Source organism: Phascolarctos cinereus, unplaced genomic scaffold, assembly GCF_003287225.1.
Source record: "Phascolarctos cinereus isolate Bilbo 61053 unplaced genomic scaffold, phaCin_HiC Scaffold_9;HRSCAF=440, whole genome shotgun sequence".
Classification (NCBI taxonomy): domain Eukaryota; kingdom Metazoa; phylum Chordata; class Mammalia; order Diprotodontia; family Phascolarctidae; genus Phascolarctos; species Phascolarctos cinereus.
The window spans coordinates 262,275,094-262,302,948 of NW_027556402.1; the positions used below are offsets into that span (position 1 = coordinate 262,275,094).

A 27,855-nucleotide genomic window follows, 5' to 3' on the forward strand; every position below is an offset into this window, starting at 1 on the left:
AATGTTGAAAACTATCTTTACATGTAATTGGAAAAAATAAAATACAATTAAGTGGGGGAGGAGGAGAAAAACGTGTGTTAAATGTAACCCGGGGTTCCTTTCTGCAGCCTTTCCGGGGTGCGAGCGACTTTAAATGGTTAATGGACTTGAAATAATCTGACTTGGCCGGAGGCGCTTTCAGACCTGGGGAACCTCTTCCCCGTTCTCACTCCCAGGTCCGGAGCCCCTCTTCCTTCGCCCCACCCGGCCCGGAAAGGAGGGGAACAGGGAGGGGAAGGTGTCCTGAGTGTCCAGCCCAGCCTGACATCCTCTCGGGCGCCGTGGTCACGAGGGGCTGGAGGAGCAGCCAATGGGCGGACTGGCTCGGCGGGACGCGAGGCACCTGAGCCTAATGGCACTGCCTGCCCGGTCGCTCCTCCTCCCTTTATAAGCTGCTGCTCGCCGGCGGCTGTTCATTGATGCCCTCTGCTCATGGAGAGAGCGACTTAGCCAGCGCGGGCCAATGGCCCAGGAAGCATCCGCTCCGATACCGAGCCTTGACTTTGGCCTTGGCCCTGACGTGGATCCCGGCCCCTGCCCCGGTGCAAGTGAGTCCGCCCCGTCCCTGCCTGTCCCTCTGAGCTGGCTGGTGCAGAGCTTTCCCGGGCACTTCGAGGGGACAGTCCGGTCCGACGGAGCCACCTGGAGGCTCCCCCTCTTCTCCTCCTCTTCCTCCTCCTCCTCCTCCTCCTCCTTCTCCTTCTGTGTGCGTGTGCGTGCGCGCGCGTGAGTAAGTGTGTGTGAGCCGGGGTGGGGCGAATGCATGGTATCAGCCGCGCCGTCTCCACAGCCCGCTTCCATCTACTGCCTTCAGGAGGACAGTCCGGCCTGACGGGACCTCCTGGAGGCTCCCTCCTCCTCCTCCTTCTCCAGTGTGCGTGCATGCGTGCGTGTGTGTGTGTGTGTGTGTGTGTGTGTGTGTGTGTGTGTGTATGTATGTACGTGTGCTGCGCCGGGCCCCACTGCCGCTACGGCCTAGAGTCTCCGACTGCCCCCTTCTTCAGACTGCCAGCAAGGCCCAACCGGCCTGTCTTGAGAGTAGAGGGAAATGGGGAGGAACAGAGGAGGGAGACTGGTCTGGATGTCTGCTGTGGGGCGGGGAGAGCCTCTTTAGCTTCCTACCGACCGATGCTTTGGGCTGACTTTGTTCAGGGGGGCGTATTTCCCCCCACCCCATTTTAGTCCTGACCTCTACGCCTTCTCGAGCTCACCGCTCACTAAAATTCCCCCTCTACCGCCTTCTCAGGAGCTCTAGCAGCACCCTCTCCGCGCTAAAAATCCTCTAACCGCTCCCCCCTCACCCTGGGCGGAGTGTCAGATTCGATGAGCTGCCTTGGCAACCTTGGCTTCTTTTTTTTTTTACACTATTTTTATTCTACATGACATAATGTTACATGAGCTTAGTTTCAGGATTTGTTTTTCTTTTTTTTTTTAATTTTTTTTCCGTATGCTTTCGAGTTGAAAATTTTTTCTCCCTTTTTCTCCCCCCCCCAAGACGGCGCACAATCTGACATAGGCTATACATTTACATACCCATTAAACATATTTTCACATTAGTGAAGTTGTAAGTAAAAATTAAAACCAGTAGGAGGAACCATCAGAAAGATGAAACAAAATTCAACTTAAGGTAAAAATAAGTGAGAGTGATTCGACTTCCATAGTTCTTTCTTTGGATGTGGACAGAATTTTCCATCCTGAGGCCCCTGGAGATGTCTTAGGTCCTTGTAATGCCGAGAAGGGTTCAGTTTAACATTCTTAGTCATTGCATAACGTGGCTGCTATTGTATACAAAGTCCTCTGGGTTCTGCTCACTTCACTCAGCATCAGACCATATAAGTCTTTCCAGGTTTTTCTGAAGTCAGCCTGTTCATCATTTCTCATAGCACAATAGTATTCCATTACATTCATATACCACAACTTGCTCAGCCATTCCCCAATGGATGGGCATCCTCTCAATGTCCAATTCTTTGCCACCCCAAAAAGAGCTGCTATGAATATTTTTGTACATGTGGGTCCTTTTCCCATTTGTTTGATCTCTTTGGGATATAGCCCTAGAAGTGCTATTGCTGGATCAAAGGGTATGCACATTTTTGTAGCCCTTTGGGCATAGTTCCGAATTGTTCTCCAAAATGGCAACCTTGGCTTCTTGTGAGATGGGTGTGTCACCGCTTACGGTGCTTGGCAGACCTTCAAACTCTGTGAAAACGAGCAAACGTGGTCATTCATAGAGCATCGCTGTGCGCTCCTCCAGCATCCTCTGGCGTCCAAAGCCCTTCCTAACCCGGCTGCCTCCTGGCTTTCTGGATTTTTTACACTTTACTCCTCAGTGCGTCCTCTTCCATCCGATGACGCTGAGTTTCTAACTGTCCTTTCACCCAATCTCATTCAATTATGAAGTGTTATCAGATGGAAAGGGAAAACAGATCAAAGTGATATTTACTGCTGCTGAACGTAGCAGGTATCAGGCAGCTTTATGGACTTCCAGGGTCAGGGAAGTATCACAGCTCAGAAGTGTCCAACAACCAAAGACTTAAGAGAACAAAGTCAATTCTATAATTCTCGTGTGTGTTAAGTATTAGTCACCTGAGATATTGCAGTGTATGCCATAAATTCTACATTGGTTCTTTTGTTTAAATGACCAATGAGGAGCTGATAAATGTGTTGGTGAGTGAATTCCAACTAAGCCTTGTGGAATTAGTTCCATCCATTTATAAATCCAAGATCCTAATATTTCCCTTACACAACAGTTCGAAGTTTTGCTCTTAGGACTATTTGTTCTAGGGGGCACTGCAGTGCACAGAAGATCTGAGTTCAAATACAGTCGTAGCCTTAGCTTACTAGCTGAGGGACTCTGGGCAGGTCACTTAACCTCTTCCTAAATTTCTTTATCTGTAGAATGAGGATAATAATAGCACCTCCCTCTCAGGATGACTGTGAGGATGAAATGAGAAGGCATGAACTTTGAAGTGCTAAGTATTTATTCTTAGTGTTTGCATTATACCATTAATCTGACAGGAAATGGCTTTTGCTCTTATAGCTTTGAATTGGAAGAGGCAGCATGCTGGAGCAGATTGAGAAACAGATTGTCCTCAGGAGGCCTGAGTTTAAGTTCTGTCCCTGACACATCCTGGGCAAGTCACTTCAGTACTCTGAGACTCAGTTTCCCCACCTGTAAAATGGGGATGAGAAGAGGACCGAGTTAGTCCTTCCTGTCAGTGTTGTTGTGAAGATCTAATGATGCTCACAACGCTGTTTGCAGACCTTAAAGGGCTTTTTGAAGGAGGCAGAAGCGGCAGCATTGATCCTTAGTACCCAACCCACACTCCAGCCACTGCTCCACTGGGTGCTCTGAGTCTTGCGCCTGCCTGGCTGTAGGAAAGCCTTTTGCCTCAGCCCTCCCCGAGGGAGCTGGGCTCTTAGAGTATCAGCTATGTCTTCATCTTGATTTTTGCTTTATATAAAAATACTTCATGAATCCATGACCATGAATATCTGTATTTAATGCCTGTTTTGTATTCTGCCCCTAGAATGGGGAAATAAAGCCTCCAGTAACTATCTGGGGTACACCAAAGTAAAAATGGGTCCGAGGGACCAGACTCTGTCCTAGTGATTCGACTTCATTTCTCATCTAGGTCTCAGAAGCTCTATTTGTGATTTTCGTGATCTGCATCTTTAAGCTCCCTAAAATAGCAGAAAAAGAAATCCATTTGGAGACAAGGGCACTTTACTGCTAGGCTAGAAAGCAAGTTCTTGGTTGGAGCCATGCTTGATCCCAGAGGAAACAGCTTGACCCAGATTCCCAGGAGGAAGTAAAACAGCAAACCTTGCTCTTTATCTTGGTAACCTCCAATTCCCCAAGCCCTTAGTCTCTGCCAGGTCAGCACCCCACCCCCCTATTCTCTTGCTTCTATCTCTGGGCTCTCTCCCCCACTCCTGAAATGCTGTCCCTCTTCATCTCTTCCTCTTTGTCTTCCCTGGATTTCTTCTAGTCCCAGCTAAAATCCCCCCTTCTATAGGAAGCCTTTCTGGAACCCTCTTAATTCCAGGACATAGCTTGTTTATACAGATTATTTTCATGTTGTCTCTTTCATCAGACTGTGAGCTCCTTGAGGACAGGGGCTATCAGGCCTTTCTTTATATCCCTAGCTAAGGCTTAGCACAGTGACTGACACATAGCAGGCACTTAATCAAGGCTTGTTGCTGGGACTAGGAGAGTGCAGAGCCAACGCTGTTCAACAGTGACACCTGGTGGTCACTACCTGAACAGACGGAGAGCCTCGATAGAATCACACTGTGAGTAAATAAGTGGTCGTCTTGACTCCCAAGTTCAGAACTTTTCCCACTGCCTCATGCTCTATTATCCCCTCTCCTCCTGCCACATGTCACTGGGGCAGCGAATGCTGAGGAAGTTGCTGAGCTGGACAATGGAAGCCAGTGCACAATTCTCTCCCAGTCTTTTCTAAAGGACTGATGACGTACTTGGAGAATCTAAGTGGTTAGCCTATGCAAAGGCGAAACCTCAGGATGGAGGGAGGACATCCCCGGTGGTGTTGTCAGTCAACAAATGTGAGTTAAGCACCTACAACGTGTCAGATACTGTGCTGGGCACTGGAGAGACATTCAGAAAGTGAGTGCAGTAGCTCTACTGGGGGGAGATCGTGTTCACAGCTAAGTAAATACAAGATACGTGCGTGTTACCCATGGCCCAAAGCATTGGTGACATGCCGTCCTTACCACCAAAGGGCACTGGGCTCAGGATTCATGCAGACCTGCAGGTTCAGTCCTGGGGAGAGTGGGAGTGTCTGACCCCAAAGAGAGGGAATTGGGAATCATTCCTTCATTGTCACTCACTGTCTCTAGCCCGAAGGACACCCTGTGGAAAATCTTGAAAACAAAGTCTAAGGATGGCTCAGGGCTGGGGCTTCCGCAAGGGGAAGCCCTTCCTTTCACTGTGCACTCTGTGACAGCAGTGGCCGGGTTTTTGGTTTGCTTCACCTCTGTGAGTGGCCAGCTATTAGCACAGTGGAGGGACTTGGCACACAGTACATGTTTAAGAAATGCTTGTTGTAGTTTAATAACAACATTTATATGGTGTTTACTATGTGCCGGGCTGTGCGAAGCACTCTACAAATCCGATCTCATTCGATCCTCCCAACAGCCCTGGCAGGGAGGGGCTGTTACCATCCCCATTTTTAAGATGAGGAGCCGGAGGCAGACTTTCCCAGGGTCACACAGTAAGTGTCTGAGGCTGGATTTGAAATCAGGGCTTCTGACTCCCCATCTGGAACAGTAAGTGTCCATCCAGTATAGGAAGGCTATTCATTCCTTCACCGTAGAAGAAATGCTTAAAACACCAAAAGACTCCTTGAGACCCATTAACAGATACTTGAAACACGAAACAGTAGCCCCTTCCTCTAACACTGACTCCCTAGGGAAGTGAGGACCTCCAGGAATGTTGTGGAACGTCTTAATATATATTTTGTGTTCACTGGATCAGTATTGCCTGAGCAGCCCCCCTTTTCTGCCCAACCAGGGTATGATTCTCTCATCCCTTAAGCTTTAAAATCCTGCTCCTTTTTTGGGGGGGTGCCCCATCTTTTCACAGAAGGCACTGGGGAAGGAAATGTAGAATCGGCAGTGGAGACCTGAGCTCCAGTCTGGGGCTTACCCAGGCGTACATGAGGTGGTGTTGTGACCCGGTGCTGAGGACTTGCGGTGGTCACTGCCTGGGGCAGGGTTGGGGTGGGGAGAGAGCCCCTTCCTCCCCATCCCTGGAAATCTGAGAGGGAGCTGGATTGAAAGAGGACAAAAATTACCTCGCCCATTCCTCATAGGCACCATAGAAGATGAACTATAAGGGGATGTAGTTCATGATTTGCCCATGTCTGGTGGGAAATCTAGGTGTGAAAATCATCAGATGCCCAGGAAGCAGAAATTTAAGCTACACTAAAAAGCCAAACCAAAGGAGACTGGCTCATTTTAACGTTGCTTAAAGTCCCCAATAAATGAAAATGTTCTGAGCTCCAGTAGGTTGAAGGATTTCTGACCTTTCTCCCATTCAGAGGGTTTCTTTGCACTGTGGCTTCTCAGGGAGATGAGGGTTCCTGCCTCGTGGTTGGATTGTGGAGAGCCCAAGGGATGGAGGAAGCTGGTGAGCCTTGGATAATGGTCCTCTGAAATGGGTGAGATCCAGAAAAAGCTAAGTCCCATCTCAGATATCTTGAGTTTGCCATATCCCTGAGACATCCGGGTGGAGCTGTCAATCTGGAAGGTGGCTGGAGCAAAGGAGAGAGATCTAGTCTGGCCGTCAAGCTCTGGGGACTGTCTGCTTAGAGGCGTAACATCCTCAGGAGAGCGTGGAGAGAGAACAGGAGATGCCCCAGTCTTGGCCTTGGAGCACCCACACTTGGGCCGTGGGACATGGAAGATAAAGAGGCTATCACAGAAGAACATCCCCATCCGTGTCTGAGATTAGATTGATATGTGGTTGGAAAAGCAGGGGTGGAGGACAGTTGAGGTCCCTGGAGCACTGTCCTCCGTGCTCCAGAACCTGCCCTAAGCACTGAGGACTCAGCTTCCACCAGCAGGGGAGTCTTCCTGGAGCCCACTGTAGTCTAATAGAGAAAGTGAATTGGCCTTGGGTTCCAAAGCACTTAACTAGCCCTGTGACTTTGGGCAAGTGAATTAATCTCTTTGCGCCTCACTTTACACATCTGTAAAATGGGCATAATCAGATACGTCCTCCCACATTCCAGGAGTGTTGTGAGGACTCTGGTTTATAAACCTCAAGTCCTGTGGACCTAGGAGTTGATGTTGTCATTGGAGTCATTTTTGGGAGACAGTTAAGTGACTTGCTCAAGGTCATATGGCCAGTAAGTGTCTGAGGCTGGATTTGAACTCAGGTCCTCCTAACTGAGAGCTGGTGCTCTATCCACTGGGCTGCCTAGCTGCCTCTATTTGGAGTTATTCTTATACGGAAGATGGAAGTTCTCTCTCATGCCTAAAGCAATCTAGGACACAGATTCCACAGCATTTATTTCCTAGGTTGTCATTGGGGTCCATTCCCAGGTTGATCTGGTGAGGCCATTTTTGGCCTCAGGAACTCCTGAAGTGAGAGGCAGGATGGGACAGCTACCCTGTGGGAAAGTGGGGCTGCCCTCAGCATCAGGAAGTCCTGGGTTCAAGTCTGTCCACCTCTACCTCCCATCTGGGATGTGGGGCAGGCCCCTTAACCCCTCTATGCCCACAGGCGCTAAGTTCCAAGGGAGCTGCTCCCATGCCAAGGTAAAGGAACTTTCCCCTCTAACGGAATCAGAGGTGCCCCAAACAGTAAGAGCATGAAACAAGATTGGGGAAGAAGAGCCTCCACCCGCACACTTGTCTACTAACCTTCTTGTGGACCTCCAACTAGTCACACGCTGTGAGCTACAATGGGTTCCTGGGAGCATCTGCCCCTCTGTGGCTGCACCTACTGGTCTCCATGCCAGCCTGACTGGGCCTCTGGTTCCATACTTGGCATTGCTTGGCCAGCCCGACCAGGCCACTCTCTTAGATCCTCCAGAGATGCTCAGCAAAAGCTTGAGCCAGAGCAGAGGCCTCTGGGTGAGCTGCTGCCTGACGGGGGCTGGGCTTTGGTCACAGAGGAGAAAAGGATCCTGTGGCCTGAGCCAGCCTCTGGCTTGGGGAAGCTCCTGGGAACTGAAGGCATCCTTGGCAAGTTGAGACCCTCTGAAAAAATAACTCAAAGGGCCCGTTTTAGGCAGATGTGCAGGACTTCAAGGGAGCAGAGCAGCCTTCAGACTTGCTTTATCTTGAACAGATCTTGTCTCTTCCCAGGTTATGAGAAAACCGAGGTCAGGCCTGCTGTCTAATGGCTACGACAGAGCGCCAGGGAGCACCTGTGCCTCTGAGAAGGAATACTGGCATGAGGACCGCTGCTGCTTGTACTGCCCGTCAGGTGAGGGACTCCTTCCCCCCTTGCCACTGAGCTGCCCTGCCCCCACCCTGCTGTCCTGCTGCTCCTGGGGCCCCGGCCAGCTCCTCTCCCATGGCCTCCGGAGGCTTCCAAGCACTCTGGCCGTTTTTAGCACTCATTGCAGTTTTCAAAGCCTGTCCAGGCTTAACGCGTGCCTAGGGGTAGGGCACCCCAGCTGTTCTCAGCCCCTCTTGCTCTAATACGTTCAGTGGCTCCCAGCTGCCTTTAGGTGAAAATACCGACTTCTGAGCCTGGCATTGCCAGCCTTTGGGCCGGCCAGGCTCCGCAAGGGGCTGCTCGCTGAGCTCTCCATGCCACCTTCCTCCCTCTTCTGCGTTGGTGTGGACTCTTCTCTAAACCTGGGGAGGAAATGCCCGCCCCTGCCTTTAGGAATGGTCGCTACCTTCTCCACAGCACCTGCAGCCCCTTTGCATCTGCTGCCCCCTCCTCTGCCCTCCTTCAGACCTCGCCACCTCTCGCTTGACTCACTGAAATCGATTTCCTCCTGGAGGCTCGAGGTGGCTTCATTTCCTCCCCCCTCCAATCCATCTTCCACAGATCTGATCGCGCCCAAACCCAACCTGCTCAAGGAGCTTCTGTGGCTACCTATCGCCCTTCGGAAGAGCTGTAAACCAGTCAGTTTGGCCTTCTGAGTCTTTCTCAGTCTGGCTGTGATATTGCAGGGCGTGTGGGAAGACAAGAACAGGGACAGAAGAGGTGCTGCTGGGAATGGCACAGTGGTGTGGGTGTGTTGGATTTCTGGGTGGGATTTGGTCACTGAGCTCTCCCTACAGATCCCGCGACCCAGAGATCTCTCCCAATGATGGGTGTGAACCCCAGCCGAGGCAGGGTGGCAAGAAGCTCCCCAGACACATGAGACTGTGAAGGTCCCACAGCAGTCCATGTTTCTGTGGTGCCTTGTTGATTAGGGCTTGTTAAACAGACTGCTACCAGAAGGCAGGGCAGGATCCAGGTAGGAGGAGGAGAGAGAAGCCTGGGAAGAGGAATAGGAACTGAGGTAAAGTGAGGCAAGCAGAGTCGGGAGGGCTTCCAACAACAACAACAGTGGGGAAGCATAATGATCGTAAAGGGACTTCTGGGTAATTGGAAGGAACTGGGCTGGCCCTGGGGAAAAGCTGACAAAAAGCACCTCCCCCGCTTCTTCTCAGAAGTGAGGGCCTATGGGACTGTATACTGGATACACTGAAAAGGGAATCTTCTACTTTGTAACCAGGTGGCATTTTCTCTTCGACTTTTTGGAAAATTTAGTATTTTATTTTTCCTCAATTACATGTAAAAAAAATTTAAAAAATTTTTTGAGTTCCAAATTCTCTTCCCCTCTCCATCCCTTCCCTTTCTATTGATAATTTGATATTGATAATTTGATACACGTTATACATATGCAGTTCTGCAAAACATATTTCCATGTTAGTCGTGTTGTGAAAGAAAATGTAGACAAAAGAAAAACAAGAAAAAGTAAAAAAGTAGAGAAGAAGTCTGCTTCGATCTGCATTCAGGCTACATCAGTTCTTTCTCTGGAGATGGATAGCCTTTTTCATAAGTCCTTCGGAATTGTCTTGGATCCTTGCATTGCTGAGAAGAGCTAAGTCTATCAAAATCAGTCATCACACAGTGTGGCTGTTACTGCATACAACATTCTCCTGGTTCTGCTCATTTCACTTTCTGCCAGCTCATGTAAGTCTTTCCAGGATTTTCAGAGAGCATCCTGCTCGTGATTTCTTATAGCACAATAGTATTCCATTACATCCATACATTGTTCAGCCATTCCCCAGTTGATGGGCATCCTCTCAATTTCCAATTCTTTGCCACCACAAAAAGAGCTGCTATAAATATTTTTGTACCTGTGGGTCCTTTTTGTTTTTTATCTCTTTTTGGATACAGACCTAGTAGTGATAATTGCTAGGTCAAAGGACATATATGCATGGTTTTATAGCCCTTTGGGCATAGTTCCAAATTGCTCTCCAGAATGGTTGGATCAATGCACAACTTCACCAACAGTGCATTAGTAATCATAACAGTGGAAAATTTTTACAGCAGATTTCTCTGATAAAGGCCTCATTTCTCAAATATAGAGAGAACCAAATCAAATTTATAGAAATAAGATCCATTCCTCAATTGATAAATAGTCAAAGGATATGAACAGGCAGTTTTCTGACAAAATAATCCAAGCTATCTATAGTCATATGAAAAAAATGCTTTAAATTAGAGAAGTGCAACTTAAAACAACTCTGGAATATCACCTCACACCTATCAGATTGGCTAATGTGACAAAAAAGGAAGGTGACAAATGTTGGAGGAGATGTGAGAAAACAAGGCATCTTCCCTTCCACCATAAAAGTTCTTTTTGCACCTCTTTTATGTGAGATAATCGTGCTGTTCTGCCTCTCCCTTTTATTTTTTTAGATAGCATCCCATCTTGTTCAACTCACAGCCATGCGCCATCTCTCTGTATACTCCCTCTAACTGCCATAATAATGGGAAAGTTTTTAGGATCTACAAGTGCCATTTTCCCACGTAGGGATGGAAACAGTTTAACCTTATTGAATCCTTTATGACTTCTCTTTCCTGTTTACCTTTTTTATGATTCTCTTGAGTCTTGTATTTGAAAGTCCAATTTTCTGTTCAGCTCTGGTCTTTCATCAGGGATGTTTCAAAGTCCTCTATTTCATTGAATGACCATTTTCTAGGGTAGGTGATTCTTGGTTGTAATCCTTTGTAGCTCCTTTGCCTTTCAGAATATTGTATTCTAAGCCCTCTGATTCTCTCTCTCTCTTTTTTTTTTTTAGTCAATTGGGGTTAAGTGACTTGCCTAGGGTCACACAGCTTGGGTCAAGTATTTGATCTGAGGCCAGATTTGAACTCAGGTCTTCCTGCCTTCAGAGCCAGTGCTCTATCCACTGTACCAGCTAGCAGCCCCTCCTCTGATTCTTTAATGCTGAATCTTATGTTGTCCTGACTGTGGCTCCACAGTATTTGAATTATTTCTTTCTGGCTGCTTACAGTATTTTCTCCTTGACCTGGGAACTCTAGAATTTGGCTATAATATTCCTGGGGGTTTTCATTTTGGGGTCTCTTTTAGGAGGAGATTGGCGAATTCTTTCAAGTTCTTTTTTACCCTCTAGTTCTAGAATATCAGGGCAGTTTTCACTGATGCCTTCCAGAAAATTATGTCTAGGCTCTTTTTTTGATTATGGCTTTATAATTCTTAAATTATCTCTTCTCAATCTATTTTCCCGGTCAGTTGTTTTTCCAATGAGATATTTCACATTTTCTCTATTTTTTTTTCCATTCTTTTCATTGTGTTTAAGTGATTCTTCATAGCTCATGCAGTCATGAGCTTCCACTTGCTGAATTCTGATTTTTAAGGAATTATTCTCTTCAATGAGCTTTTTGTACCTCCTTTCACATTTAGCCAGCTCTGCTTTTCAAGGCATCTTCTCTTCATTGGATTTTTGTGCCCCTTTTACCATTTGGCCTAGTCTGTTTTTTAAGATATCATTTTCTTCAGTATTTTTTTGTGCCTCCTTTACCAAGCTGTTGACTTCTTTTTCATGATTTTCTTGCATCATTCTCATTTCTCTTCCCAATTTTTCCTCTACTTCTCTTACATGACTTTCAAAATCTTTTTGAGCTCTTCCATGGCCTGAGGCCAATTCTTACTTTTCTTGGAGGCTTTGGATGTAGCAGTTTTGACTTTATTGTCTTCTTCTGAGTTTACATTTTGATCTTCCTGTCACCAGAGGAACTTTCTATATTCAAGATTTTTTTTTTGCCGTTTACTCATTTTTCCATCCCATTTCTTGACTTTAATTTTTTTTATTTACACTTTTTTGAGTTTTAACCCTATGCTAAAGTGGGGTTCTGCTTCCCAAGTGGAGGAGGCACCATCCCAGGCTTCAGGTTTTTTGTGCAGCTGTTTTCGGAGGCAAATCTGGGGACCTGTAAGTTTTCAGTTCTTCCAAGGTGGTATGACCTAAGAAGAGGTGTGTTTACCACTCTCCTGGCCTCTGCTCTTCTCTGTGAGCAACCACAAGCACTCTTTTCCTCCCTGGAGCTGGGACCAGCTTCTCTGAAGCCACAAGCTCTGGTGTGCTAGTGCTTCTCCTCGCCCTAGGACTGAGACCCAGGACTGGGACCCAAAGCCAAGTATGGGCAATGCAACAGAACCCTGCCCCAGGTGCCAGCAAAGGGACCCTTGTAGCACTTTTTTTTTTTGGTCTAGGCAATGGGGTTAAATGACTGGCCCAGGGTCACACAGCTAGTAAATGTCAAGTGTCTGGTCTGACAGCAGATTTGAACTCAAGTCCTCCTGACTCTAGGGCTGGTGCTCTATCCACTGTGCCACCTAGCTACCCCGTAATGCCTTTCAGCCCATTCGTCTGACCCTCTTCCCAGCTGTAGACTAAGAGGTTTGGAAACCACCATTGCCGCCGCTGATTCAGCTGTCCCCAATGCCGACTGCTAGTTTGCTGGGTCAGGTCTGCACTGGCATGACTGCTGGACTGCATGCCTCTCTCACCCAGATAGGACAGACCTTTCCTGCCGACTTTCTAAATTGTCTTGGGCTACAATATTGTTTCAATCCATCCTTTTGTAAATTCTGCCAATCTAGAATTTGGTGTGAGGCATCCTTTAAAGTTGTTTGGAGAGGTTTTGGGAAGAGCTGGGGCAAGTTGCTGCCTTTTCTCCACCATCTTGGCTCCACAGCCCCATCTCTTTGACTCTCGGTAACTACTGAGTCTTTTTCAACCTTTGTTGCCTCCTCACACAGGCACCCGGGTCTTCAAGCACTGTACCATCCCCCACACCCTCGGAATCTGTCGGAGATGCCCCCACGGTGAATATTCCCTTAGCAATGGACTGGACACCTGCAGGCAGTGTACCCGGTGCAGAGCAGGTCAGTATGCGGCTGAGCTGGAGAGCCACCAGCTTCTGTGAGGAGAGAGAGGCCGACCCAGGGGCACCTGGGCACCGAGGCAGGAGGAGTGATCTCCTCCGAGTCAGAGCTGGGGGTTGTTGGCAGACTATTGTCTCCATCCTTCCGCTTTAAGCCTTAGCTCTCCAGTGCAAAGGTTGAGAGGGAGGAAGAGTTGGCTCCGCGGACAGGAGGACCTGGGTGTGCGGGACGTGCATAGAGCATCACCCAGGCCTGGTCCACTTGCTCCCTCCAGAGAACAGCCCGAAAGGGCCGGGGGGGAGGGGGGTGTGTGGTGAACGAGAGCAGGGTTTGGAGAGTTTTGATTTGTCCTTTAAGCTGCTAAAGGTCAGCAAGAGTCCAACAAGGGTCCCTTTGTAACCTTCCCCTGATCCCTGGGGGAGCAGCCTGGGTGCCAGGAAATGTGGGCAGTGGGGGCACCAGGGACAGGACAGAGGCTGCTCTTCTGGGATATGTCCTGCCCCTCAGCCTTTCCCCTGTCAGAAGTGAGAGCTGGACTAATTCTGGAGTAGGCCAAACAGGAGAAGAGAGTCACAGAAGTTTGGGTGGGAACGGTTAGTTCTGAGGCTCAGAGAACGTGGCCGAGGGACCCCAATTCCCCTCAACCTCTTGCCAGGGGCGTCCACCTGGCTCTGTTCCTCAGACTCCCATCAATGCCCTGCTGCTAAGGCTGCCACCCGTGGTGGGAATCGGGACATCATCTTCCCCATTCCTCACTGCCTCACACCCGGTCACGCTTACTGTGTCTTTCTTCCTTTTGGGGGAGGAATGGAGACCCAACCATCGAGTGCTCTCCCATGCCTGGGATTCTCTCCTCCCCTCAGACTGCTGACCTCCCTGGCTTCCTTCAAGTTCCAGCTAAAATCCCACCTCCTGCAGGAAGCCTTCCTCAACCCCTCCTCATTCGAGGGCCTTCCTCTCTTAACGCTTTCTTATTTATCCTATATAGAGCTTACTTGATATACATATATATATATATATATATATACATATATATACATATATATATACATATATACATATATATACATATATATATGTATATATATATATATGTATTTGTTAACACATTGTCTCCTTTATTGTGGGCAGCTAATTGGCGCAGTGGAGAGAGAGTGATAGGGCTGGCAGTCAGGAGGATGTGAGTCAAATGCAGCTTCAGACATGTACTAGATGTATGACCTTGGGCAAGTCACTGAACTCTGTTTGCCTCAGTTTCCTTATCTGTGAAGTGAGCCAGAGAAGGAAGTAGCAAACCACTCCAATATCTTTACCAAGAAAACCTGAAAAAGGAATCCCGAAGAGACAGACGTGACTGAAACAACCAAGCAACAAAGTCGCCCGTTAGATTGCAAGCTCCCTGAGGGCAGGGACTGCCTTTGGCCTCTTTTGGTATCCCTAGTACGTGGCATAGGGCCTGGTATTTAGTAGGTGCTTAATAAACGCTGACTGGATGGGGGGCATAACAACAGCTGCGTATGGCCTCTCCCCTCCCCTGCTCTGCCCTGGTGTGCGGGTGACCCGGGGTCCAGTGGGGCATGGCCTTTTGTAGGGCCTGCCACTGTTGGGCAACGATAATAATAACAACGGCGGTAGCAAGAATGAGCATTTATGTGGTCCTTAAAGGTCACAGATCCCCCCTTTGATTCTCAGGAAACTGAGGCAAGCAGAGCTTTGTCCAGGGTCACAGAGCTAGTGAGTGCCTGTGGCTGGATTTGAACCCGAGTTGTCTTGCTGACTCCAGAAAGCCCTAGCGCTTTCTCCAGTGGACCACTCAGCTGAGCGGTGGCCACGTGTGCCGACAGGCCCGCTGTACGCAGCAGACAGCGGATGTGCTTCGGGGCCGGCAGAGCTGTGCTAGGTGTGAACAGCGCCCTGCTAGGGTGTCCCGGGGTGCCGGCATTTTTGCCCAGGCAGACTGGAGGAGCAGCTCCTAGGTGAGGGAGCGTCTGGCGTCCTGATGTGTGGGAGGGAAGCCTCCCTCCCAGCGGCCGTGTTGGAGCGCTGAGGTCATCTGGCCAGCTGGCCGGCCACGCAAGCTAGTGGCACGCTTCTGGCCATTTGATAGTTCTGGGGATGCTCCCCTGGGGATGGCAGCCCCTGGGGTTACCTTAATCCAAACCTCTCCCTTTTTGGCAGACCAAGTGATGGTGGGTCCCTGTATTGGGGGTATCGACACCAACTGCCAGTGTAAAGAGGGGTATTACTGTGAAGCCCCAGACTGTGAGATGTGCCAGCGCTGCACAGAGAGGTAGGTGTTCTCTGTGAGTCTCGGGAGGGGTCGTGCTCATGGCTGGGGTGGGCTGGGGGGCTGCCTGCGGGCAGGGGTGTGGAAGGGAAGGCTTTGTGGAGAAGGGAGAGCTCGAGTGAGTCCTGAAGCATTGGGGGGCATTGATTGCTGGCGGTCTAATTCCACTTGAATGTAGTTACCTTTGTTGGGGAGTGGTTTCTTGATGGAAGCGACCAATCAGAACCAAGGGCCAGAGGAGGCCTGCTCTGATTGGGTGGGGTTTGGAGAATTGGGGTGGGGGTGGGGGCGTTGTGTCACTAGTTGAGAAGCTAGAATGAGCCCAGGAAAGCACTCCAAACAAGAGAAAAAGTCTAAGTGTATGGTAGCATGGTAGCAGAAAGGAAAGAGTGAGGACATCCGAAGGGAGCCCCAAAAGACCTGGCCTCCCAAAAAAACCCCAAAACCTGGCCTCCCCAGGGCAGTCTTTGAAAAGGGAAGGAAAAAGCACCTACTATGTGGTAGGCACTGATAATGGCTTATTGACATTTTCTCAATAAAAAAATACAATCTCATCGGAAAAGAAAGAGAGGACATAGGAGTGAGCTGTGGCAGAGAAGGGGGAATGGGAGGGCCATGGACTCCTCTGCATTTTGGAGCAGGAGGCTTGGGCTGAGGGCCCCACTTGTGCCCCTCCAGCTGTCGGTCTATCCATAGATCCTGTGATGTGCCGGGCTGCCTCTGCTCAAGTACTTCTGTCATCTGAATTTTGCTTCCACCAACAAGAGGCCAGGGGCTAACTGCGGGGAGAGAGAAATGTAGATTAAAGCTGAAAGCCCAATCTCTGCTTGAATGGGGAGAATCTCCTACCTGGGGGCTCAGAGCCAATGGGATTGTATTACTAACTTCTGGCCCAATAGAAGTGCCCTTAGCTGCAGAAGAGGGACTGTTATGTGGCCCCTGGCTTTAGGGGGAGCTCATTATGGAGACACATGCTACAGAGGAGGGAGAATATATTGTGTTCAGACCCTGTGCTAAGGACAGCACCTCCAACATGAGGGACATGAAATGGCAGGGCAGAGAGGACAGATAAGTCATCTGTGAGAGGGACAGGAAAGGGAGGAGAGCTAGCCAGGGTCCAGGCAGAAGACTTTGTAGTGGAGCTTGAAGTGAGTGGGCTGAGACTGGGGTCTGCACAGTTGCTCGGATCTGGGGACTCTTGAATGGCCCCACCACACTGATCACCCTGGCTCACCCTGAACACAGAGGATCGCAATAAGTGAAGGTTCTCCAGCCGCCAGGAGGGAGTCCCTGGGCTCAAGGAAGGCAGTTGGCCTCAGGCTCCCTGGACGCTGGAGCTGGGGAGGGCCTCAGTGAAGAACCAGGGGCCCCGGGGGAGCCAGGGGTTGCAGCGGCCTTCCCTGTTCTCTGGTCTCAGGTGCCCGGAAGGAACACAGATTCTTCGAGGATGTAACGCTACAGCTGACACACTGTGTGGGGCACCTGGCTCAGGTAAGGTGAGGAGGTGATGAGGAAGCAGATCACGTCCCTCGGGAGCCCTGCAATCACTACCCCCCTGGAGCTATGCAAGCCCAGAGCCACAGCCTATGCTGCCTGCCCCCCCCAAATCTCAGCTCGAGAGGGCCCACAGAGGCAATCAGCCAATCCCACACCTGAAGGAAATGGAAGCCCATCAGTCCCCACCTCCTGTCCCCAGAAAGCCCTAGAGCTGGGGGAGGCTTCACGGGCCCTCCAAGCCAGTTTTCATGACAGCTGAGGAAACAGATGCCCTGACTTGCCCAAGGTTCCTGATGTCTGTCTGCCTCCAAATGGAGGCCCTATTTCCAGGGCACTTTACTCCCTAGGAAGGTAGATAGTGGCTGTCAGTCTGGGTGCTGTAGGGAACCTGAGAAAGGAAGCTCTTAGCCCCCACTTCAGAGGAATTGGTTCCAGCAGCAGCTCTGGGCCCCCTTGGCCTCGGGAACTGTCAGAACTCACCTCTAAAGTTTCCACTCCCGTCCCAGTGGGTGGGGCCAGGCCTTCTCCTCTCTAGGCCTGTGTGTCTGGGTGCCATTAAGAAAGGACCTAGTGGTGGCTGGAGCTGGGAGGAGCCTTGGCAGTCATCTCTTCCAGCTCACCAGCACCACCACAGCCCATTAAGAAGAGAACCATGCTTTGAACCCAGGTCTCTGGACCATAGTTCAAGGCTCTTTCCACTAAGCCCCAGTGACATGCTCATTCTCTTCCTGCCAGGCTTCACCTCCAGAGAAGACTTGCCCACTGTCCAAGGTAGGAGGGAAATAACCGAGGGTCTGAGGATGGTGGCCTTTAGCCTCTCCTTCATGGGCTCACTCTTTGCTTTTCCCTTGGCAGGAGGCACCCCCGACTGGATTGGGGTGCTGGTGCTTTTGGTTTTCCTTGTCATCTGTGTGGTTTTCTGGATTTACAAACACTGTAGGAATCAGCAACGGTAAATGCTGGGCCTTTGGCTGAGAGGGGTCGGTGTGTGAGACGTCCCCTCTTTGCTTGGCTTTGGGGCTGTGGGTGGGAACAAGCAGAAGCATGGTTCGTACAAGTTCATCTGCTCCCTCCCCTTGCTGGGGATGAGTTAGGGCTCACTCCTGCTCCTTAAGAAGTGGAGGGGAGGGAGAAGAGAGAGCTGGAGCTGAGAAAGGTTTGGAAGGTGAAGTGGATAGCTCTCCTCTGAGCTCCTATTTGTCTCTGGAGGGTCCTGGTGGGGCGGGAAGGGCATCTGTCCAAGGAGGCTCCATGGGCTGAGAGTCCAACACAGTGCCTGGTCTTAGGGTAACGGCTGAGAGGCTCCCGAGGAACACAATGACCCCCGTCTAGAGACATAAAGAAATTCTGGTTTGTCAGAAGAGTGGGAAGGGACCCCACTGGTGGTTCATCCCAGGGCAGCCTGCACGCTAAGCTACCTGAGTGCTCAGGCCAAGGGGAGGGGATTTCTGGCCCTGGTGTGCCCTTTAGGTGGCCCAGCCTGTCCAAGGACAATGTCCTCCCAGCTGTCCCACAGGCTCTTTGCTTCGGACCCCAGGGTCGTAGCAGCACTAACTCTCCTGCTGGTGGGAGCTCACGGTCCTTTTCTCTCCTTTCTTTATAGCTCCCTTGGCGTGGATGACAGAAGGGTAAGTCAGGGTCTCTAATCAAGGGGAAACTAATTGGAGCAAAGTCATCTTAGCCCCTGCTGAGAGGAGGACCCTGATGACTTGGGCACCTTCTCTATGTCTGGTCCAAGGTTGCTGCCTCCCCCCGACCCCCGGACGGACAGACAGACACACACACACACAGAGTTTGGGCCAACACCAGGCTGATTGGGCTAAGTGGCTCCTGCCCCTCCCTGCCCCCTCTCCTAGGGGGAGGACAAGTTCCAAAGGGACTGGAAAGGACTTTTTTTTTAAAGGCAATTGGGGTTAAGTAACTTGCCCAGGCTCACACAGCTAGTAAGTGTCAAGTGTTTTGTCCGAGGCCGGATTTGAACTCAGGGCCTCCTGACTTCAGAGCCAGTGCTCTATCCACTGTACCACCTAGCTGCCCCTGGAGAGGACTTTTCTTGTGGGTGGCAGCAAGGTGCCAGATCTGATTTGGGTTGGGCCTAGCTGTCAGACCAGAGTGACATTTGTCCTCTGCTAACTTTTTACTCTTTGCTTTAACCACAATGGTTCTGGGGCCCTTAGCTCGGGTTGCCAAAAGGGGAAAGAGTAGGGGCCTGTCCCAAATGGCACCTGGCTTTGGGATGGCCTCATGGAGTCAGCCTGGGACCCTGATAGTCACTGGGACAGGTTCATTTTTAGGAGAGGTGATCATGAGGTCATGAGACTGACTGTGTTTCTTTTTAAAGCAAAGGCCTAGCTCATCTGTGCTGAAGCCCATTCATGATGGGGTCACTGCACTGTACACAAACCTGGGACTCCTCAGTGCAGACTAAAGAAGTCTGCACTTGCTGTCCTGGCATTCCAGGCTCCCCACAGGCCCATCTCCCCCTGCTCAGCCTCTCCTAGGCCCCAGACCAGGCAGGCCAGGGGCTTCCCCTCCCTAGCCTCCATGCCTCTGCTCACCCCAGTGCCTGGGCCTGGCATGCCCTTCTTGCCCACCATGGTCAGCTCAGACGTGCCCTATTTCTTTCTCCATCTGCCTTCCCAGGAACGATCCCTCCTGCCCCAGACCCTCAGAGTAGGCTGTTGGCCCTCTCCAGGGCATTCCCTCCATTCTGGTTTGTATCAGAATCACTGGACCAGGCTTCCCTCCCCTGCCCATGCTGCCCATCCACCATGGTGTCTTTTCTCTGAAAGTGGCTTTGAAAGGACTTGTCCAGCTTTCCCAAGAGCAGCCACTCCAGTAATTACAGCCCTGCTCTTCCCTTAGGCCCTGGATGAGAGCTCGTCGAGTGTCCTCATTGAAGAATCCAATGGCAGAGCCTCCACAGCCCCAGAGACAAGGAACCCAAGCCTCGAAACGGTGAGTGATGTCCCCTCGCTCCACCTTTGCCCTGGTGCTGAACCCCACCCCCCACCCCTGCCACAACACCCCTGTCCCCTGGAGAAACGTGAGCCGTGAGTGGGAATCCAGACACAGTGAGCCCATGCAATCACACCTGCCCAAGCTGTCAAAGTGGGTGCGTAGCCAGTGGGTAAGCTGACCTTCTTGTCACGGCAGGAGCCCTTGGACAGAGAGACTGCGAGCATAGAGAAAGCCCGCAGCGTCAAGGAGAGGCAGAGCAGGGCCAGATATGCCAGTCTGCCTCATCTCCCCGTTGGACGATGGGGCTGGCCTGGGACCCCCAGGGAAGGGTCACACTGTCAGAGAACATTGCTGGTGCTCAGGAAAGCATCTGACAGTGTCTCTTGTGCGGCCTTTGTGGAGTAGAGCTGCCTTCACAACTGGCCAAATGACCGTGTCCAGGGAGTGGCTGCTGATGGGTCTATGTACATGTGGTGGACGCTCTTGGCCATCTCTTTTCTTATCACCCTTCTGATTTGGCTTTTGGAGGGGAGTTGAAGCCCTGCTGCTCATGAGGTCTAGCTGATTCTACAGCCTCAAGCACCTTGTGGGGCTCTGGTCAGCTCCATTTGTCCTTGTAATGACTAGGCTGGGCTTTTTACTGGGGATGGCAGTTGGAAAGCTGGGGAAAGCCTCCCTTCAAGTTTGGAACAGCAGAACACACACTGGATCCCCGAAATTCTGAGTCAGTGGGCCCTGAGGAGCAGTTCCCTCTGAATAACCCAAGGTTCCTCTCGTCCCCCACAGCAATCCGACAAGTTCTATGCTCTGAAGGATGTTACTGAGGCAGGTGAGCACCTACTGGATGGCTCTGTTGAAGAACATTCTAAATGGAGGCTTGTCCTTTGTTTTCTACATGAATGTGAAAACCAAATGTGGTGAGGAAGGAGGGGCAGCTGCAAGAAGGGGAGGGGGCTTCCTGGAGCTGGCCGCAATGCCTTCTTCCTTCTCCTCCCCCAATTCTTGACTGCCACAAAAAGTGCTTATATAAACATTTTTGTGCTAATGGGAACTTTATTTCAAGGCAGCTGAGTGTTACAGTGGGTAGCTGGACCTGGAGTTGGGAAGACCTGAGTTCAAATCCAGCCTCAGAAACTTACTAGCTGTGTGACCCTGGGCAAACCACTTAAACTCTATCTGCCTCAGTTTCCTCAACTGAAAAATGAGGTATCTGGCAGGGTTGTTGTGAGGATCAAATGAGACATTTGTAAGGCACTCAGCACATAGTAGGTGCTTAGTAAATGCTTATTTCCTTCCTTCTTTCTGAACTTTACCTCCTTAGGGTCTGTGCTTAGCAGTGACATCTCTAAGTCAAAGGGTGTGGACTTTTTGATTGCTTTTTTAAAGCAAAATTTCAAATTGCTTTTGTCATTAGCAGATACTGTCAAGAGGGAAGGCTGGTTGTCTAAATAGAACTTAGAGCCGACAGCCCTCATTTGTACTTATTTGTTCCTCCAAATGGGATAGAGTCTTTCCAGACTAAAAGCAATCCCATCAGAGGTCGAACACTCTCCAACGCTGGAAAGCATTGGCGCAGGTGTCTCCCTCATCCTTCACCCAGAGGCAGCTGTTTTTGCCTCAGGTGTCCGTGTTCTAAGCCGCACCTGGCCCTGGATACCATACATGACTTCTTGTAGCTTGTGGGTAATTGGTTTCCATTCATTATCGTCTCTTTCTCTGCAATTTTCAGAGTGAACAAACATTATTAATAATCAAAACTGCAATATTCTTGTAAGGAAGGTGAATTTTAGTGTGTGCAAAGGGGATTTTTTGTTATTATTTCTTAGGGTTTTCTTCCCCAGATCCATAGCCATAGCAGTCTCTACTTCCTAGGGGTTAGATATGAGTTTTCATGATCATGCTTCAAAATAATTTCCTGCAGTTTAAATAGCAGTTTTATCATTTGTGATCACCTTCATCCTTTGATTGAATAAGATCTCTCCCCTGTTACAAATAAAAAAACAAACAAACGAACAGAGACAGAATTTGTGGGCAATTGAAATCAATTTGTTAATTAGTCAAGCTAATAATCCATAAATTGATGGTCAGTAGTTTCTCTCAGTAACCAAAGGCCCCTGATGGAGACACTGAATGCCTTGAACATTTTTTTTTGAAAGGGAATACCCTTGACAGGAGAAATCAACCCTGACTGAGGGACATTTAATGAGGAGGTGGGCTAGGAGTCTTCAGCTCCTGCTGAGAACTGAGGCTTGACCCTGAGACTCAGCTGCCTCCAGCAATCTGGACAGAGGACTCTATCTCCATTCCAGCTGGTTGTCTCCTTCATGAGCTAGGCCACCCTAAATTCTAATAGGTAAGGTCTCCTAGTTGGGTGAAGTCCCATGCAAGACTGAAAAGCGCATTCCCCAAGGGTTAGGGACATCTCATCAATCAGCCACAGGCTTCAGAAACTGACTAACCTACAAGGGCAGGGCTCTCAATGAGGAAATAAAGGAGAAAAAAACCTGAATTGGCTTTTACTCATTTGTTATTAATATCATATAAAATCATTTGTTATTAATATAATAGCAAAATAATTTCTCTCACCCCTCCACCATAATTGTGGAAGGCTCCTGAGCTCATTCTCGTCGCTTTTTTTAATGACATGACCTTTCATAATCAAGGTCATGTATCTACTCTGAGCACACTGTTGGGAATGCTCGAAGTCTTTTGGCTAAACCTCATTTCTCCCAGATGGTTTTCTAGCAGTTCTTGTCAAATAGGGATGGCTTCCCTAGCTTACCAAATACTGAGTTATTGAATTTAATTTGTTCTGATTCTTCTTCACCTAGTCTACTCTGCTGAGCAACTTTTATAATTTATCATTTTTAGCCAGTACGGTGGTGACCAATTTGTAGTATAATTCAAGGGCTCCAGGTGCTTGCTACTCATTCCTACACTTAAGAAATTATCTCCCTTGTACTTCTAGACCTTTTGCTCCTCCAGATGAATTTCGTTAACATTTTTCTTTAAGTACTCCCCTGGTCTTTGGCATGGCATTAATGATGAGGTCTAGAGGTTTAGGGGTGCTGGGACCCCAAGATCATGACATATGGGTTCTGCCCGAAAGAATTTGACTCAAGCCTTCTTTCAGCCAAAGATGAGGTTTATTAAAGATCCACCATATTAGCCAGACTCTTAAGGAATCTGAGCATCTGTGAGCTATTGGCTAGATTGTAAAAATCTGAGCGCCTTAATGGAGAGGAGGTGGACCTTATATACAGAAAGACTGTGGGAGGGATCTAGGAGTGGCCAAGTGGTTTGTGGGCACAGTGAGGTAATAGAACCTCCAGGGGCCTGAACCACATGGCCAAGGGAGAATGGAGCCTAACTGGGATTGAGGGTGGGAAGTGGCTGGGGGCCATGGGGTGGTAAGACAATGGATGGCTAGGCTAGGTTAAGGGTAACAGAGAATTGGGAGATTGGGTATAGCCACAAACAAAGGCCAGTTGATGGGATTATAGCCTCAGGGAATGCCAGAGATTTGGCCTTGTGGGAAGCCCAGGGTTTTTCTTTTTTGGGGTCTAGATCCCATCCTCATCACTAAGTTAATCAGCTGATGTAGATAGTAGCTTCATTTGTTGTCCTGGTGAGGCCTGAACTTGACTGATAAATGTCCTTGCAGTGATCTTCAGTGACTCTGGTTTGGCCTCTTCCAACAGCTTTCCCAAGCTCTCCTTAGAGCCTAACAGCCCTTCTCCTGACAGATGGTAGGCACATGAGTTTATCTCTATTTTATCCTTATTTTATTGTGGAAGAAGCTGAGGCACACGATGACTTTCTCAAGTCACAAGTCTAGTTAGTTAATAGTCAAGTCAGGAGCAAATCCAAGTTTCCTCCCTTCAGTTGGACCAGGATGCTTCCTGGAAATCAGTGGAGACAAAAATTTGGCTTGTGTCAGTCTCTGTGTGCGTGTGTGTGTGTGTGTGTGTATGTGTGTGTGTGTGTGTGTGTGTGTGTGTATGTGTGTGTGTGTGTGTGTGAGAGAGAGAATCTCCAGAAAGCAAGAGATTTTAAAAAATCACTTTAGTTTTTCTTTTCTAAATTGCCAAATGTTTAAGATGTCCCCATGACCCCTCACCCTTACCCCAAGAGACTGGTGAGTTGTGCTTGAATACTTTTAAGTCTTTTTTTTTTTTGCGCTTTTTTTTTTGCGGCAATGGGGGGGGAGGTTTAAGTGACTTGCTCAGGGTCACACAGCTAGGAAGCATGCTCAAATATTTCTAAATAGAATTCTGATGAGGAATAAAAACTGGTGTTTCTCCTTTCTGTTTCTTTCTTTTCAGGAAAAAGCAGAAGCTTTTACATTTTCCAGCGTCATCTTCATCTACGCTGGAATGAATTTGTGCGGAACCTGGGACTAGAAGAAAATGAGATTGCCACAGCTGTGGAAAAATATCCACATGACCCAACAGAACAAAAATTCCAGATGTTGCTTACGTGGTGGAACAAATCGGGAAGGGCAGCATCTGTTTTTCAGTTATTGGCCACTGCCCACAAAATGCCAATGATCACTCTGCAGGCGGAAAACATACTAAATGATTTAATTAAGGAAGGTATTTTATGTAAGCAAGAAGAGACTTAAGATAAACCTTTTTTCCCATTTTTTTTTTTTGGAAAGTGAGAAACTCTAACTTCAGTCTGTACTCAGAGCACATCAGTTCTCTCTCTGGAGGTAGGCAGCATTTTTCATCATGGGTCCTTTGGAACAGTGAAGAGCAGTTTTTACTTGGTACATTGGACATGACCACACTTGCTCCTAGATACATGTTGAAAAAAATATAAAAGGCAAAAAGATGACATTTATAGCAGCTCTTTTTGCAGTAGCAAAGAATTGGAAACTGAGGGAATGCTTATCAGTTGGGGAATGACTGGACAAGTTGTGTATGATTGTGATGGAATGCTATTGTGCCATAAGAAATGAGGAGGAGGTAGATTTCAGAAAAGCCTTATTAAGATTTACACAAACGGATGCAGAGCGAAGTGAGCAGAACCAGAATGTCTTACATGGTAACAGCAACCTTGTATGTTGATCAACAGTGAATGCTCAGATCCTCTCAACAATGCAATGATGCAGGGGCAGCTAGGTGGCACAGTGAATAGAACACTGGCCTTGGAGTCAAGAGGACTCGAGTTCAAATCCAGCCTCAGACATTTGATATTCACCATGTCACTCTGGGCAAGTCACTTAACCCCATTGCCTAGCCAAAACAAACAGACAAAAACAAGATAGCGATGCAAGACAATTCCAAAGGATTCATGGTGGAAAATGTTATCCATACTCAGAGAAAGAAAGAATGGGATCTAAATGCAGACCAAAGCAGACTGTTTTTTCACGTTGTTTACATTTTTCTTTTTTTGGCTAGGCAGTGGGGTTAAGTGACTTGCCCAGGGTCACAGCTACTAGGTGTCAAGTGTCTGAGGCTGGATTTGAACTCAGGTCCTCCTGACTCCAGGGCCGGTGCTCTATCCACTGCACCACCTAGCTGCCCCCTCAAGAATTTTTTAAAAATATAAATCACCATTTCACCTAATCTATTCATTCAATGCCATCTCAATTAAATTACTAAAAAAGTTATTTTACTGAGTTAGAAAAAATAATAACAAAGTTTAGTTGGAAGAATAAAAGGTCAAGAATTTGGTTAAAAAGACGTAAAGAAAGGAGATTCAGCAGTACCAGACATTAGACTATATTATAAGGTGAGAGCATTGTTGAAATGTGAAATGGATAATTTTGACTATTTTTAATTAAAATTGTCTTGTCTAAATAAAATCAATGTAGCCAAGAATAGAAGGAATGCAGAAAATTGGGGGGTGGGGGTGGGCAATTTTAACAGACAGTATCTCAGATAGGATGTGATTGGTTTGGAATATTGCTGTGGTGTGGGAAATGACGACCTGGTGGATTTTGAAAAACACGGAAAGACTTGGTCCTGTGAAGGACGATGCTGTCCACCTCCAGAGAAACAGATGACAGGAGGCAATGAGCGCATTACAGTCTTACATATGCATATGTTTATAGATATCTGTGCGTGTGTACCTGTATTTAATTGTAGTTTGGGGGGAGGGAAATAAAGTTAAAAAGTGCACAGCAGAGAACAAAAGAAAACCTACAAAGAAATAGACAAACCGGGCAGCTTTAAAAACAATGTATAGTATTTGTCATGTAGGCTTTTTTGAAATGGAAATTTATTCTTTTACATTGAATCCTTTCATGTTCTGCTGTGTGTTGAGGTGTAAATGCTAGGGGTGCTGGGACCCCAAAATCACGACACGTGGGTATCATGACATGCGGCTCCTGCCCACATGAATTTGACCCGAGTCTTCTTTCAGCAGAGACAGGGTTTTCTTAGATATGAACCGTATAGGCCAAACTCTTAAGGAATCTGAACATTATTGATGCCCATAAGGACAAGCGGGTGAAAGGAAATCTCAGTGTTTAAATGGGGGCCAGGATGGATCTTATATACAGCCAAGTAATATGGGGTTTTCGGAGCAAGGGCCGGGAGGAGGATCCTGAAGATTTTGGGGAGAATCCCAATGGGAGTGTCTGGGAGTCTGAATGGGGTTGTCAGGGAATAGACAGTGGAGGGCTAGGCTCCATCAGGGTAACAAAGAACTGGAAGGCAGGGAAGGAAGAGGTTGAATGGGGTCTGGATAAGATCAAACACGGGAAATAAACTAGGCTGCATTAGGGTATCAAAGAACCAGGGAGACAGGGCCTAAAAATAAAAGTTTAAAGGTTTTCTGGGGCCTGTAGACGAAGGGTGAGGGGCAAAGGTCTTGGCTTGGGCCCATACCCCATCACTGTGTACACGGTCATGTTCTTTTTTTTCTTCTCTCATTTTGTATTTAAGTTTAAAATGAATTTTTAAAAATTTACCCCAAAAAAGTGAATGTTTAAAATTGTCTTTACATGTAATTGGGAGAAAACGAAATATTTTTATATACCTCCTTTTCTTCTTTGCAGAGGTGAGAGACTGCATGTGTGTGGCACTGTTATGGATCAGTTTCTACTGCAGATGGCCACTGAGTTGGAGCCAATGATTTTTTTACATAATTTTTGTTATAAAGAAGACCCTAGACTCATTTCCAAAGGCTAGTGTCTCTGAGACTTTTTATTAAAGAGGCTGAAGTGCGTCCTTTGGATTTTCTAGAGAAGTGGGCACACCTCCTTCAGAGGGGAGAAATGTGCGTGTAAAAGAAGCCAGAGCAAGCTTTATAGTTAGTAATTGCCTAACTCTTCTCTTCTGGATCAGGATTGGTCCTAATCCTTCCGGGTTACAGTCTTCAGGGCATCCCTTATCTATACCTTATCCATTTTTTATAATTCCCATTCTTTATATAGTTACAATAGATATTGTACATCTAGTGAGGAAGACCTGAGTTCACAACCATCCTCAGAAACTTGTTAGCTGTATGACCCTGGGTAAGTCACTTAACCTCTGAGTTTTCTCAGTTTCTTCAAGTGTAAAATGGGAGTCATAGCACTTCTATCTCAGGGACCTTGTGAGGATGAAGTATTGAGCATCTAGCACAGCACCTCCCACATAGTAGCCTAGCGATGAATGTTGGGTGCGTTGATTAATTTTTGCTGCTTTTATACTTCGAGTTATATAGGGATACTTTATTACGTATTAAATGAAGTTCATTTAAATACAAATGCATCAATAACTATTTTGGTATGAATTACTTCGTATTCATTTGTTTTGTAATCATTTCAAAAAGGATTTCTTTGTGTCCACTGCCTTGTGCATGCACTCTATGACCCTCTTTCTCTCTGCTACTTCATACAAGGCTCGTATTTCTTTGTATTTTTTCTTTCTAAGGGCAAAATAAAATTCTCTTTCTGTAACATTTGATTGTCCAGCCTGGCAGCCGTTGCCGTAATACTGATGCCGCTAATCAGAATCACTGACATGTATAGACACTTCCTGGTTTGCCCAGTGCTGGGGCCTGGAGCCCAGTGCTCACCAGCACTTGCCTGGTCATTGGGTGCAGGGGGTGGGCAGGACCGCTCCTCAGCTGAGCTCTTTTCTCCCCACTCCAGCAACTCCGGGGGCTCAAGAGACATAGCCCTCACCTCCTGTGGCTGAATCATCCCCAATGTCATCGGTGTGACATCTGTCAGGGGAACTA

At 48.2% G+C, this 27,855-nt stretch overlaps 1 protein-coding gene across 2 annotated transcripts; it reads left to right on the forward strand.

Annotated features, from left to right (window-relative positions):
- Positions 1-372: 372 nt before the first annotated feature.
- Positions 373-27,573, forward strand: LOC110197185 (tumor necrosis factor receptor superfamily member 10A-like). Of its 2 annotated transcripts, XM_020970874.2 has the most exons (12): positions 373-587; positions 7,876-7,996; positions 12,807-12,932; positions 15,111-15,222; positions 16,637-16,710; positions 17,452-17,487; positions 17,572-17,668; positions 18,320-18,344; positions 19,582-19,674; positions 20,464-20,506; positions 23,342-23,426; positions 24,003-24,155. In XM_020970874.2, exons 1-12 carry the CDS (start codon positions 459-461, stop codon positions 24,055-24,057), a joined length of 996 nt encoding a protein of 331 aa, XP_020826533.1. In that variant the 5' UTR covers positions 373-458; the 3' UTR covers positions 24,058-24,155. The 2 variants fall into 2 exon arrangements, with proteins under 2 accessions (XP_020826533.1, XP_020826531.1); XM_020970872.2 differs by lacking the exon at positions 23,342-23,426 and having other exon boundaries at positions 379-587; positions 24,003-27,573.
- The last annotated feature ends 282 nt before the right edge of the window (positions 27,574-27,855 follow it).

What these genes read in the sequence shown, in the direction of transcription:
- LOC110197185 (XM_020970872.2), top strand. Translation starts at nt 459, where the DNA reads ATGCCCTCTGCTCATGGAGAGAGCGACTTAGCCAGCGCGGGCCAATGG. An exon ending in CGGCCCCTGCCCCGGTGCAA is followed by an intron (nt 588 to 7,875) that starts GTGAGTCCGCCC and finishes GTCTCTTCCCAG; the next exon opens with GTTATGAGAAAACCGAGGTC. An exon ending in CTGCTTGTACTGCCCGTCAG is followed by an intron (nt 7,997 to 12,806) that starts GTGAGGGACTCC and finishes CTCCTCACACAG; the next exon opens with GCACCCGGGTCTTCAAGCAC.